Consider the following 14,740-nt stretch of genomic DNA (forward strand, 5'->3'; position numbering starts at 1 on the left):
CACGCTTCCGAAATGTTGAAGAAGTGCGAGAATGGGTGGACGAATGGATTGCTTCGAAACAAACATCGTTTTATCGAGATGGTATCGCCCAGTTGCCAGAAAGATGGCAAAAAGTTGTAGAAAGTGATGGAAAATACTTTCATTGAAATAATTTAAATAAATTTTTTACAATAAATGCTTTTTCTCAGTATTTTTTGGGCGGAAACTAAGTTAAGGTCCTAATACTAGAGAGAATTCTATAGCGAAAGTTGCTGTGGAATTTTGTAACCGAGGAATAGATCGACATTCTGCAGCAATTGCCTGTTCATTCATCTTATAGGTACCACTTATTTTTTAGGCACTAAAGTGCGCTCTTAAAAAAATTTTGCTGAAATATATATAGTGAAATTAAAAAGAATTTATATAGAAAATATTATAATATTCTCTATAATATTCTCTCTTGCTAATAAATGTACAAAACATGTTATTGCTACACTTGCATCGTCGAATATGAAATTATGCACGGAGAGAATTTGGTAGTAAAAGTTGTGCAATTTGCAGACGAGAGATATAAATTGACATTCTGCAGTAATTCACAATCTACTCATCTCATATGTGCTACAAGTAAACCTACCCGAAAGTTATACTCAGATTTCTTTCTAATTTGGCACAAATGTAGAAATATAAAAAATATTTAGATCATATTTTTTCGTTTTGGTCCACTTTGAGATTTACGGACAGTTTATAGCTTTTTAATATTCTCATTCCTATCATCAACAAGTGCAACAAAAATGCATAAAAAATAAAACTGAATACAGACGTTTTTGGTTTGATTATGAAGTAAAATGTATAAAATTATTTGTATAAACAATAAAATGTTTAAATAAAATATGTAAAAAGTTGAAAAAAAATTATATATACAAATAATTTCTCAGTTTGGTCGACATTCGAACCATTTTTTAATAATTTAGCATAGATTTAAAATATTTCGGTTGGAATCTTGGCTAAAGAAATTTAGAATGGTTCTCAGCTATGCAGATTTTATTAAAATTATTTAACTATCTTATATTATTTAATATCTTGTATTCAATTTTATTTCTTATGCATTTTTTTGTACTTGTTAATGATAGGAGTGAGAACATTAAAAAGTTATAAATTGCCCGTGAAACTTAAAGTGAAAGCCAAAATAAAAAAATAAAAAAATATGACCTAAATATTTGTACTTAAATATTTGTACTTCTACATTTCTGTCAAATTAGAAAGAAATCGGAGTGTACTTTTTGGGTAGGTTTACTTGTTAGTACTTTAGGATTTTAGAGATGGAAGTGTGCGCTGTTAAGAAATTTACTGTTCTTCTAACAAAAATTACTACGTTCTTGATGGACTTTCCCGCACTGCTAGGAAAATAATAAAATTGAAAAGAATTTGAATTCTTAGGAAAAAAGGAGAACATGAAAAAAATTATAACATTCTTTCCGTGTATTACCGGTGTTCTCCCACAAAAAATCAGGTACCCACAAAAATTACTGTCTCCCATCTTCTACCTTTTCCGAGTAAAACGCGGCGTAATCCGCGAGGGCGAGAGAGAAAGAGAAAAGAAAGTCGCCCCGTATAACAATTATATTATCATGTGTTATATATGCATTGCGCACGTGCTTGTTTGTACGTGTGTGTGTGTGTGTGTGTGTGTGTTACGCATTGCGGGCTGCACGGAATGATAGATGTGATTACCGGATAATACGTTAGTTGCACCCTCGCGCGCGTTCATGTATAAAAGATAATTTCGTAAAATATACATTTAATATGCATTTTAACGTAATTTAAAGTGCCGGGGCGCTATGCAAATTGGACGTAAGCATGTGTTACGGTATCCTTTCTCGGGTGAACGCGACTGTAAAATTTCCTCCGCATCCCGCTTAATGTATTGCTGCCCCAAGTTCTTCAATTAACATGATTACTTTACGCGGCGGCGCCCAGTGTGTCCGCAATGTTTATTCGCTGTCCGCTCTTTGTTGGCATTGCACACTCCCCTAAACGTGGCTGTGCTGCAATGTGGGAGGAAAAGGTTAGAGAGCGGTTTATTCACAATTACGCCGTCGTAAACTTCGCCGCAGAATCGAAGATCCACCGGCAGTTTTGCCGGAAGGTGCCCGCTGCGGAAGAAACGATCGCGCCATAAACGGGCCTCCGATCGGGATTTCAATCGCACGAGGACATCCGCTGAGCCGGAATTACACTTGCACATCTACGCGCGCGTTTCCGCGTGCCTCCGAATTTGGTTTTCTGCGCTACGCGGCGCGTCAAGTTGCAGCTGAAGCGAGTTTGTCGCGGATGCTGTCGCTGTCGGGGAGTCGCGCTGATGTCTGCCGAAGCACAATCAAGAAAAGAAAAAGAATATCACCCCGGCGCTTCTTCCCTGGCTCAAATAGCTCACGATACGGCGTGATATATAACGAGCGCGAATACGCCTTTCTTTCATTTTCGCAGCGCGGATAATCCGTTTTCTTTGCGGCGCAGCAGTGGGGACGCGCACTCGGGCATTCTCGTCTTGTCTCATTTTGACGTTCTCGCAATGAGAACGCGCGATTCATTAAATCGACCGCGACATGTCAATTATCCGGCACCCCGCGCATTTCGTTTGCATTTATAAAACGTTTCAAACGATAAATTGCGGCCAGCACGTGCGTGCATAGCTGCTGTTGTTCTGCAGTGGCCAATTCCCTACTGTAATACGGGATTTTATTACTCACACATTGTCCAGCAAAATTTATGATCTGATAGACAGGCGAAAAAACGACCTGTTTTGTCTTTCCGTATTTTGCCGCATAAGTGTTCAAATTTAGAGCGTGTTTGGATAAAGCGACGTGCGGCGCGCACCGGGAGCAATTAAGTCCGCGATTAGCTCGCGACTGTCATTGCTGTCGACTCAATTCGAAATCTGCGTAAGGAACATTCGGTCTTACGTTCAGCGGTCAGGTCTTCGCGTAAGATCGAAGTTGTGTGATCGCGACTGCAGGGCGTCTCAAAGGGGAATGTGCGTGCGCACACTGAATTGAATAACTTCATAATTACCGGTAAATGTGTGTATGTGTACGCGTTGCGCAAGATTAGGTGCGAGTTATTTATTAATATCATTTTGCGTGTAAATCAATTTAAGCTGGTTATATATTAATTCAAACATAAAATATTGCATAAATAATGCATGCATTGAAAATGTTCTCCGTTCGTATAGAGCGCAGAGGTGATCGCGTAATAACAGTCCAAAAGAACTGGAGAAGAGATAAACAAGAAGAAGGAAAGAGAGCAAGAATAAGACGTAACGTTAACGACGCGAATCGGCCAAGCCACGGCGTGTTTTTTTTATGAAATTTTGGTCGGAAGGAGACTCCTGTTTGTCAACGAATCTCTATTTTTCAAAGAGCATAATATTTACGATTTGCTGCAGCGCGTGTGACTCCCGGACGCTCATGCGATCTGTCGAATAAGAGCGCGCGCGCGCGTCAGCAAATATTTTTCATAAATACAGCAGGTCACCGGAGTGGTCAGGGGCGACTTTTTATCCCGCGTATGATCTCGGAGCGCACATTTATCCCCATATAAATCGAATCTTCGATTGCCATTGAATACTCGTCCGAGCGCGATAGCTGTTATTAAAAACGTCGAGAACGAGCCACGCTCCAGCACTCGCGGCCTCTCATGGCGCGACAAATTCGTTTCTAATTCAATCCTGAGGGGCTGTGACATAAATATTAAATGCATAAATATTATGCTCTTTGAAAAATAGAGATTTGTTGACAAATAGGAGTCCGTGGGCCTCTTCTTCCGATCAAAATTTCATAAAAAAACACGCCTTAGCCGATTCGCGTCGTTACGTCCTATTCTTGCTCCCTTTCTTTCTTCTTGTTTATCTCTCCTCCAGTTTTTTGGACTGTTATTACACGATCATCTCTGCGCTCTATACGAACGGAGAACATTTTCACTGCATGGTATAATGCATGCATTATTTATGCAATATTTTACGTTTGAATTAATATATAACCAGTTCAAATTGATTTACACGCAAAATAGCATTATTAAATAACTCACACAGTCCCTCACACTTTCAGCACTGAGAGAGAAAAATGGTTGATCTAACTAAAGTTGCGGTTATATTTTTCGGCTGTGCTAGCACGAAAATGCTGGCGCACTGAGAGAAAAAAAGTTTCGCTAATTTAACAAAAAAGAAAAAAGAAACACCAGCAACGAATGCTTTGTTGATATGGGACAGCAAATGACCGTAGTGAGAACAAATGATTTGTTACTTACAATTTGCTCTAACCAACGCTTTTGTGATGGAGACATAACTAATCCGGCTTAACCTAAATAGACGAAAACCAATGTGATTCGTATTTCAGGCAGTTGGGCTTGGTTCTTTTTCGAAGAACTTTCTGAACTGCTGGTTCGCTGGTGCAATGAGTCAGAAAACGAAACAGAATACACTTGTATCATTCTAACTGATTGCACCAGTGTACATTAGTTCAGGAAGTTCTTCGTGAAAGAACAAGCCTAACGTTTTGTTGAAATGACAAATGATGAGAAATAATTTGCAACGCCAAAAGCCGTCACACAAAATGGCGTAACCGCATATGCATAGCATAAGACCGTCTCGACCAATGAGCATCTAGCATAAAGTAGTCACGTTGATTTGCAGAGCATGCTCATCGAGACGGTCTTACGCTGTGCATATGCAGCTATATCATTTTGCGTGTGACGGCTCTAACTCCTGTTTCTTTAATGAACATCAAACACTGAACATGCTTTTGTCCAGACAACATAGAGAAGCTCTTTCGCTTAAAATGACAAGCATATAAAGTTAATAGTAGAATTTGAAACATATATAATTAAAACAAGAAATGACTGACATAATCTGTAGTAATTGTTTCTTCATGTGATTACAGTTACAAGTACTGAACATTCTTTCTCCAGTGTCTCTAATTTCTAAGTTTAAAAGAGCGATAAGACCAATAAGAGCTAAATGCTGGATGTCCGTGCAAATGTAATGTAATGGGGAGGATAATAATGTTTGTAGTGTTAACGCACGCGTCGGACGGACTTTGCGATCTTTTTTTTTATTTTAACGTACGCGGTAAATCGTACCTTCCGCTGACCCTGATACCCCCAATTTTTTGTGATCCTTGTATACACCCCTATTTATTAAATATTTCCAATGCGCGTTGATTCATTTTTTAAGTTGCAAAAAATATTACTTCAGCCAGGAGTCGAACTTGTGGATTATCCTCCCCATTACATTACATTTGCACGAACATCCAGCTCTTATTGGTCTTATCACTCTCTTAAAGTTAGGTTTACCATCAAAGTTTTGAATACATTTAGCTCTAACTTCTGTTTCTCTAATGAACGTCAAACAGTGAACATGCTTTTGTCCCGACAACATGAGGGATTCTTCCCCTTGAAATGACAAGTGTATAAGATAAGTTTTTAATAGTAGAATGTTAACTGAAACATACATAATTAAAATAAGAAATGACTGACCATAATCTGTAGTAATTGTTTCTTCATGTGATTACAGTTACAAGCATTCTTTCCCCAGTAAGAAAAGCAAGCCTCTCCCCGTCGTCGTCTGTCCGTTGACCCTTACCTTGCTATGCCTTCTTGGCGCCCATCGTCACGTCTCCGCGAAATACGGAAGAATCCCGCGCCGGGTATCTGCCGGCGGTTTATCGCGGCGCGCGCACGCGGCGGCGGAACGCGCGTTTTCGCGAAGTCGCGCGCCGCGATTGCGGAAACGCGCGCGTGTTACGGCGCCGGCGTAGCCGTGTAAGCGTGTAACTGGCTCGGTATTAACGTGGTAAATCCGCCTGCGCGATTTTTGTATTCATTGCGCGCCGTGAGCGAGATAAGAAGAGAAATCCGGGGCTGAATAAAGATACTCCTTTTTCTCTCCTCCAGCAGCGTCTCCTCCTGCTCCTCCATCCCCTGCTCCTCCGCATTCCGGGATTGTGATCATATGCATAATTTCAACGCCGTGGCGGCGGCGGTGAAAAGTGCACGTTCTCGCCACAGTTAACTCGCGATGTTAATTTAGCTTCCTCGCGGCGTGGATCGATACGCGCATCCCGCTCGTCCCGTTCGAGCGAACTTCCGCGCCAATTGGACACGCTCAGTGACGGCCGGTGTCCGCAAGACGTTCTCGGTCATTCGCGCCGAGCCACCCCCCAAGGCATTATCCCCTTATCGTATTTACCGTTGGCAACGCGTTACATCGCTGGCTCACAGGGGGCGGTTTCGCGCGGGCTGACCCGATGACGTTCCGCGTCCGGTCCCGCGGTCGTTTTTTTACACTTAACATACACGACACGTAAAAGTGCCCGGAAACAACTGGCTCGAGCGACTGGCGATCGAGCGTTGCGGTGTAAATTTTTATTCGGGATTTTTTCAGGCCGTCCCTCCAAATGGACGTCCCACGATAGCGCGGACCGCGGCGCATAAATATTTCGTACGTCATTGCGCGGAATAAACCGAAAGTTCTGTATTGTTTTAATTATTTCGCTGGCCGCCCGCGGGGCGTGCGCTCGCTCTATCGTTCGGCGATTAATATAATTTTGAATTTAGCCTCTCGTGCGCGCCTCGACCCCGCGTCGCAACAGTTCGCCGACGATGAGAGCGTCGGGACAGTCGGCGAGGTCGACGGCAGCGGGTCACCCGGAGGGGGGGTGGGAGCGGGGACGGAAGTGAGGGAGGGGGAGGGGAGTATCGCGGTATAATGAAAAATGAACATTTTCTCACGGCGGCGACACACTCAAGCGATAAATTCCGTAAACTTTCGTCGTGAATATAGTGGCGTGCCTCTTTCTTCCCTTTTTTTTCGCGGAAACTTTTCAACTGGCTAAAGAAGCAACAGGGGTAGAGGGACGAGGGGGACGGTTGTACCACGATTGTTTCAGTGGGCTGGGGGAACGGGGAGGGGGGGGAGAAATATGGTCCTCTGACAAGAGGATGCGGAGGGGACGAGAGGAGGGAGAGGGAAGGTGAAACGAATTAACTAAACGCTCGTCTAACGGCCATTCAGGAACGCTCTGTATGACGTCCGTCGCTCTTTTCGAACGAGGGTGCGATCGATTGGACGGCACTTGTCGCGCGTTTGTCCGCCCGACGCGCCGAATTTTCGGCTATCGGGGCCAGTTCGCGACAATTTCCTCCTGTTCTCATGCACTGTTCTCTTACCCCCTTGAGTGAGTGCCGCTAGAAGATAGAGCCTGGTCACTTACCCCTCAAAATGGCGTATTTGCATGGCGCGGACGACTCGTGTTGGCGAAGTGTCGGCGTTGCGAGTATCAAGTGAAATGTGCTCCAAGTTACTGTTTTCATCATATTTTATCGCGATTATAATAAATTTTGGTGATTAGAATTATCATTGTCGCAAATACTGTAATACAGATCAGTATATAATTAGCAGCAACTTATTAAACCTAAAATAAAAAAAGTGTTAAGAATTATATCCTTTTTCCAAAAAAGAATAAATATAAAAAACAATATAATGGCAGAACAATATAATGAATCAGTGTGATTGGTTACGCCATTTTGAAGGGTCTGACTAATGAAAAAACATCCGAAAAATGGCCAGTGTCTTCTAGGAACACAGTGCAGCGCAATGTCGTCGTGGGGATCACGACGAAGCGCAACAAAGCGAGAAAGCAGGCGAGAATACGACGGAATATGTAATACTGGCTAGCGGCTTGTGTTGTCGATGTTGTCGACGCGAAGTCGGGTCTCCGCCGTGTCGATCGGCAAAGCCGGGTTGGCGATGTTGCGGAGACGTGTCGGAGCGACCTTTGCCGGTTGACAAACACCCCGCCGATCGGCATGCCGAATTAATTACCGCCCTCCCCGAACTTTGTGAACATCGGATCCGGAGGATTTCAAACGATCCGGCCAATATTAGATCATTCGGTCGCACTCTACGGCCGATTATCGAACACGTCGTATCACTCATAGTCCTATCCTCGTCGCGGCAGCGCGCGCTCGCACCTTGAAAACCGATATTAGGCGAGTCATCGACATATGAATATATATGAATATATAAACGGAGCATTAGAGCAGCTATAGACTTATAAAATAAACTGCGCGCTTTTACGAGACAGCGAGAAGGATAGAGATGTGTTGAGTCAAACGCTCTCTCTCTCTCTGTCACACAGTGCTCTAGAAGGGGGGCTCTTGTAATGTAAAAGAAACAAAAGAGAGAGTGAAACGAGTAGACTCCTATTTTGAGAATCTTGATTTGTCTATAAAAGTGTCTCTAAATGTGATTGATAAATCTATTAATTAACCTTCAGTCACATTTAGAGGCGTTTTTGTAGCTTCGAAAGCACCATATAGATCAATCACCTACCATCACTTCTCCCCTACAAATGATGGACGATGTCCTAACTCTATATATATCTATGATTAACAATGGGGATATCAATGTTCGAGGCAAGGGAGCGAGTATGTGTACTTGGGATATACTTGGGGTAACTCCGTATCAATAATAGTATATGCGAGCTGAAACTGGCCGAATTATAAGTCTCACGCTTCCACGAGTCGCACAAAGTGTCAACTTATGCTGCGTCTTTATATTCACATATCGGTGAAGCGCCACGAGCTCTCCGCCGAAGCGGCTATAAGAGCAGATGGGAAAAAGAGCGACGTTCAAAACTGAGCACAAGGACTGCGTCTTGATCGCGACGCAACCAATTTTTATCGAATCGCACGCGTCTGCTCACCTCCGGGTCTGTCTCGATCGCGTTTACGATCTCAATTCACAGGGACGATCGCACGCAGCTCGCGCGTTGCGCCCCGGGGGTTGCAAAGTGGATCATCCGTATAGAGAGCGTCGTTCCCGGCCGTTCCAGCCGACCGAAGCGAAGCGTCGTCGTCGAGGTCGGCGTGCGATCTCGGCAAAGACCCGATCAGTTTCGGTGGCGGCGGCGGCGGCGGCGACGGCGTCGTCGCGACGATGCCGATTATATTGCAGACGTGGCTTAACGAGGCGTGTTACCGTGTGTTTGCAGAATCCCGGCAGCTGATTATCAAGAGCGTCAACGTGCCCGCCGTAGTGAAGGCCGGCGACACCGATTACGTCATCCTCGACTGCGACTACGATCTCGAGAACACGTCGAGCTCGGGCCTCGTCGTCAAATGGTATTTCAGCTCCAACGAGCTGTTTTACCAGTGGATTTACGGCAGGAACCCTCAGGCGACCGAGCTCGCCAGAAAATACGTCGACTTAACGTACAAAGCCAGCGACGATCCGTACACTGAGTACCGAGCTATGAAGCTGAATAAGCCGGGCGTCGATCTTACCGGCGAGTATACATGCGTGATATCCACCTTCGAGGATGAGCGAACGGCGAACGCGTCGATGGTAGTCTACTGTAAGTGTCTCTCCTTCTCTACTCCCGAGACTGGGCTGGGTAATGCACCCTGCGAGCCGTGATCGTTCGCACGGGTTCTCACAAGGGGGTTTCGCACACCTGTCTCGCGCGCTGCCTTGCGAATAATCGTACGGTTGAGTTCGGTTCGCGCGAATATGTATCCTCGTCGATGCGACTGAGCATCGGGAAGAGTCTCTCTAAAGTGCAATCAGTGTATTTTTCACGCTACATTTATAACTGCTGGTTCAGTTATAAGTGTAGCACTGCGATCAGCAAAATCTCGTTGAAAGGATCAGTTAATAATACACGGAGAGAATACACATGACAGTTTTCCTCTATATAAATTCTCTTTTGATCTTCTTCTTTAAATTTTACTATGTTTTCAGTAGCGCAGAAACAGATTGTCGTTAAGGTTATATGTTGCTAAAGAACGCAGGAAATTTCGCTAGCTAACATAACAGATGTTCTAATACATTTAACATGGGAATATTTCTGTTCCTAAACTGTATGAATAAAACTTGTGAAATGGAGGAATAATAAATTACTGTAAAATGCCGATCTATTCCTCGGCTACAAAATTCTACAGTCAATTTTACTGTAAAATTCTCTCCATGTTGCGACTGTTATTGATGCATTTCGCGAGCACAGTGCTGTCGCACGCAAATTGCCCGGAAGCCGTTAGTTCCATCACCACGAATGCAGAAAGTTTGATTTCGTACGGCGTATAATGAATTTGTGTACTATAGACTTTGCAGTGAAATCTTACTTCCACTGATCGAAATCAAATAAATATGGAGCGATAAAATAAGTATGTTTTCATTGAAAATCAGCGAATACTCGCTGATTATCGGTGAAGTAGTTTTTTTACGGATACAATCGGAAACATTTTTACTGACTCACTTTAAGAGAGATTATTTATTTATCTCCGACAGAAAAACAATGTCGAGAGAGAAAGTATGTTGTGTGTATCTATGTATTTGTATGTATGTGTGAAAGAGAGAGAGAGAAAGAATTAGTTAACTGCTGGATACTGTAGCACGATTGATTTTCTTCGTTGCAGCGACCGAGGAAAAGTTCGACCTCGTGTACAAGAAGAAGGCGATAGATGATAAAGACGGAGTCGAAATAACGTGCAAGGCCGAAGGGCTTTATCCTCAACCGACCCTCGACATCTCCGTCGAGTAAGTAGTAATTTGTAAAATATACGGTAGAACGTTTTCGAGACAGTATAGAATCTCGCAATTTTGTACAGAAGGAACAGATTATCGTCTATCGTCGTAAATGGACTCGTTTTTTTTTTTAATGTGCGAGACGCATCTCGGCTTTTCCTAATTTATTCGAGAGACCAACAGAGAGAGAAAGAAAACGACGCGTCGGATAGAGATATTTTAAACAGAATTGCGCCTGATATTTCTGCTTTAACTAATCCTTTATAATTGCGCTGGCGTTGCAGGGGTATACCGGAGAAACTAGCGAGGAAACCCACCGTAACGCTGCGTGACGATGGACTGTACGATATCTTATCGCGCGTGGCCTTACTGGACGAAGATTTACCGGAAGCGACGATTGTCAAATGCTTGCTCGGCATACCGAAGGCGACCTACAACGTTTCCCGCAAAACCGTCTATTACGCTGGTAAGTGATGAGTTTTTGCTTTAATGGCTTTTCATCCACAACCAGAGAGGCAGAGAGAGAGAGAGAGAGAGAGAGAGAGAGAGAGATTTGACGAGTACACAAGCACGAGATCGCTTTGAAAAGATTTATACACATGCACATTCCGCTTTCGGTGACCAATTACGACACAATCATTTTTGAAATCCGCCAGCTCCCTCGAAATCGCTCGTGCAATCGATGAGACGTTTTCTCCGCGTATATGCACGACCGCTTTTCACTGAGCAAAACCCTTCCGGGCCCTGACCTTTGGCGAAATATCTTTTTTTTTCTATCAATCAATGCCGCGGCACTTCCACGTTTTGGCGGAAAACGCTGGGACGATCGCCAGAAATTTTTAACCGTGCATACGCTCGCGCGTAGCCGTTTCTGGTCGAGCAGAACCCTTCCTGGCTCGGACTTTTAGCGACCAGCTTATTTTCTTTCCCGCTGTTTCACTACGGAATTTTGACACCGCGATTTTTCATATATTTCTCGCATTTCCGCCGTTTGTTCACCGCCGAAACTTTTGGCACCTACCGTTTACCGTTCGTTGTATTTGGACGACTTCCTTTTTGCGAACATGCTGGATACAAGCGAGTATGAATTTCCGTTCAAAGAATATTCTAAACTTCAACGAGCCGTCGATCCAAATTACACGGAGGAAATAATTAATTGTGTTTACGTGACAATAAACGTAGCAAACGCGTTTTCGCAGAAGGAAATAGAATGACTGGTTCGTTACACTGAACAGAAATGAAAAGCATTTATATTAGGTGGATACTAATAATATATTTAATAAGAAAATATACATCTTCTGAAACCTTTCCTTTTTATAAAAAAGCAATTGTTTATTCTATTTAAATAAAAGTTTATTCTATTTAAATAAATCTTTACTTTTCATAAAAAAGCAATTGTTTATTCTATTTAAATAAAAGAATTTAGATTTGAATAAATGCATTGTTAGTATCCAGCAAACGAATTATTTTTGACTTTTTAGATTTTTTCTCTCAGTGTATGAACCAAATTCGACCCGAAAAACCAGAAATGCCGTTTCCTTCAATCAAAACGCGTTTGATACGTTCATTGTCACGTTACTTCAATTAATCCTTTTTTTTCACGTACATTTGCAAGCGCAGCAGGCTATCGACACAAATATCTCTGTATAGAGCGAATATTATAGTTATTTTTTTATATAAATTTTTTTCAATTTTTTTATGTTTTCAGTAGCGTGTATAGACTGTCGATAAGGTTGGTCTTGCTAGAGAATATAATAAAATTCGCAGTACAAATCTTTTGATAACATACATTTCATTGTGTTTCTCTCAAGTATAAATAATAATAATAATGTAATAATAACACATTACATTTTAAACGATGTGTGATTAAATAATATATAACTTTAACATATAGCATATATGAAATGAAAAGATAATGAGTTGTTGCAGAACGCGTCGATTTATTTCTCGCTTACAAAATTCCGCGCACGAGAATTTTTACTGTAAAATCCTACCCGCGTGTACACACTTCACGGCGAGGTAAACGGATGAAAGGTGGGATGAGAGGACCGTCATTTCGTCGCGATAATTGTTCGATTCGATCCGTGCGGAGACACGCTGAGAGAAGAAGCCGGTCGCTTATCTCGCGAGCCACCCTCTTAGATCGCGAGCGCACACGGCGATAAGTGTTAGGGCCGGTTGTTCCAACTTCTTGGTAAGTTAACTGATAGTTAAATCATACGTCTATCTTCGTTTTTCCTTCCAAAGACGGACATATAATTGGACTATCAGTTAATTTACCAAGAAGTTGGAGCGACCGGCCCTTACTCGCGCACGCGCGCTCGCGCCTAAAGATCTCTCTGTTAAGTGATACATGCTACTGAACTGATATCCAGTTTCATCGTGCATTCAGGAGCGCACTTTAGAAACGATAAACTCGATACGTTTGGCATGGCGTAGCACGGTGTATCCGGAGCGCGAGCGTATGTCGTGATGCCATTGCGACCCTCATAAACTGGCGGACGTATCATTTGCATTGTTCGCGGCAAGATGACCGATATAACGAGAGTGGAACGGTGTCCTCGGCCGTGCGATTAAATATACAGCCCCGCGGGTCGAAAAGATCATGTCAGTTGAGCGCGCCGGGTAGCCGTGTCTCGCTTGTTAGAGCGAAAATGGTCGCAACTTTTAGTTGTGTAATTAGAAAGCGGGCTTGACCTCGTTGCACAATTAAAAATCCAGAAAGCTTTGCTTCTCATATATTCATGCGGGTTCGAAATTTTCTGAGACTGATAAAGAGAAAGGAAGAAAGAGAGAGAAGGAGAAAGGGAGAGAGAGAGAGAGAGAGAGAGAGAGAGAGAGAGCGCTTACATTTTATTCTTAATTTCGCGGCTGCACACGCTATTTGTTATCATTGTTGGTTATTATTATTATTATTATTATCATTATTAAAAGCGACGTGTACAAAGCGGAGTTGTGTTGCATATGATTTTTATATAATTATACCTATGCGTACATCCCGTAATTAAAGAAGAAATTCGTAGCGGCATCGCGCTCGCATATTCATACCGTGCGTCGGCTTAGAAAGTCGTGTCCGGCGTGACATTATTCCTCTATTAAGTTGTAGTTCAACGTACCTCGCGCGAGACATAGTTATCCGTGTTGTTGTAATTGTTTTTTTTTAATAATTTATATGTACACGATATTAAATTTTTTCCTGTCTGTTTCTCCGCTCGTCATCGCGCGACGAGAGGGAAGATTAAAATTAATTATATCGGCGGATTAATGAAACTGAATGAGGCAAATTAATCGCGCTAAAAGTGTCCTTTAGTTTTGGAGAATTACCTTCGGGAGGTGGGTATAGGGGGAAAAGATCGAAAGAGGGGCAAGGAAAAGAGAGACAGACAAGAGATGCAAATTCCTCAAATTGACCGGTTGGACAGAATCGTTTAAAGAGGACGCGTGTGTTTACACTGGGCGATCTAAAAATAAGCGGGACCTCAATTTCCGCAACTTCCGGAGGGGAATTTCTCACGCGTAGTACGGCCGATCTTATTACGGTCGAAATGCCGTTAAGCCTGCAACGTCGGAAAATACGACGACGATATCTCTAATAGCGCGCTCGAGTGGCGTTATCGAGTAAACGTATTAGATACTTAACCGATCCAGGAATTACTTGGATGCGATTCATCGCACCTGCACTCGACTGGTAACAAGATCTCGTCACTCGCCTCCGCCTCGCGTCTACTTGACTTCCGCGCGAGAAGTAGCGCGGAACGTCGAGTCTTCTTCCGACTCCTGTTCATCCCCGTTACATTATTGCATGCCCTTCGCGACGAAGTGTAGTAGCATAGCGTAGACGTAGACCACCGGGGTAGAGCCGCGGGAGAGATTTGTCGCGTGGCGTTTATGATGATTTTGTTGCGCATTTTGCAAAAGATATCTATGCTGAGCTGTGTGACAGATGTGACATGTGATATTTGTTGTGCAGGAACGCTTACTACCACATCAACCACCACAACGAAGCTGCACCGTAAAATGGAGATCCAGGCCTTAGACAAGTCAGAATCTGATAATAGTGGTGGTAAGGCTCCAGATGTGTTAAATTCTCTCTCGCACACTCGTTTCGCGTGACTTCGCGCCGCAATTGTGTCGCTGGACCACCACCGCCCTCCCCCCTCCTCCCCCCTCCTCCCCCCC

General features: G+C 43.3%; 1 protein-coding gene across 2 annotated transcripts in view; it reads left to right on the forward strand.

Moving 5' to 3' along the window:
- LOC116842462 overlaps positions 1-14,740 on the forward strand; it is a 259,941-nt gene that overhangs the window by 202,796 nt on the left and 42,405 nt on the right. The window contains exons 3-6 of one of the 2 annotated variants that reach the window (XM_032811711.1): positions 9,030-9,392; positions 10,453-10,573; positions 10,846-11,027; positions 14,532-14,624. In XM_032811711.1, the coding sequence (XP_032667602.1) occupies positions 9,030-9,392; positions 10,453-10,573; positions 10,846-11,027; positions 14,532-14,624 (759 nt within the window). The remainder of the gene's footprint in view (positions 1-9,029; positions 9,393-10,452; positions 10,574-10,845; positions 11,028-14,531; positions 14,625-14,740) is intronic. The other variant, XM_032811712.1, reaches the window with a different exon arrangement.

Source organism: Odontomachus brunneus, unplaced genomic scaffold, assembly GCF_010583005.1.
Source record: "Odontomachus brunneus isolate Ranch 3 - 2012 unplaced genomic scaffold, Obru_v1 Obru_scaffold_025, whole genome shotgun sequence".
Classification (NCBI taxonomy): Eukaryota; Metazoa; Arthropoda; class Insecta; order Hymenoptera; family Formicidae; genus Odontomachus; species Odontomachus brunneus.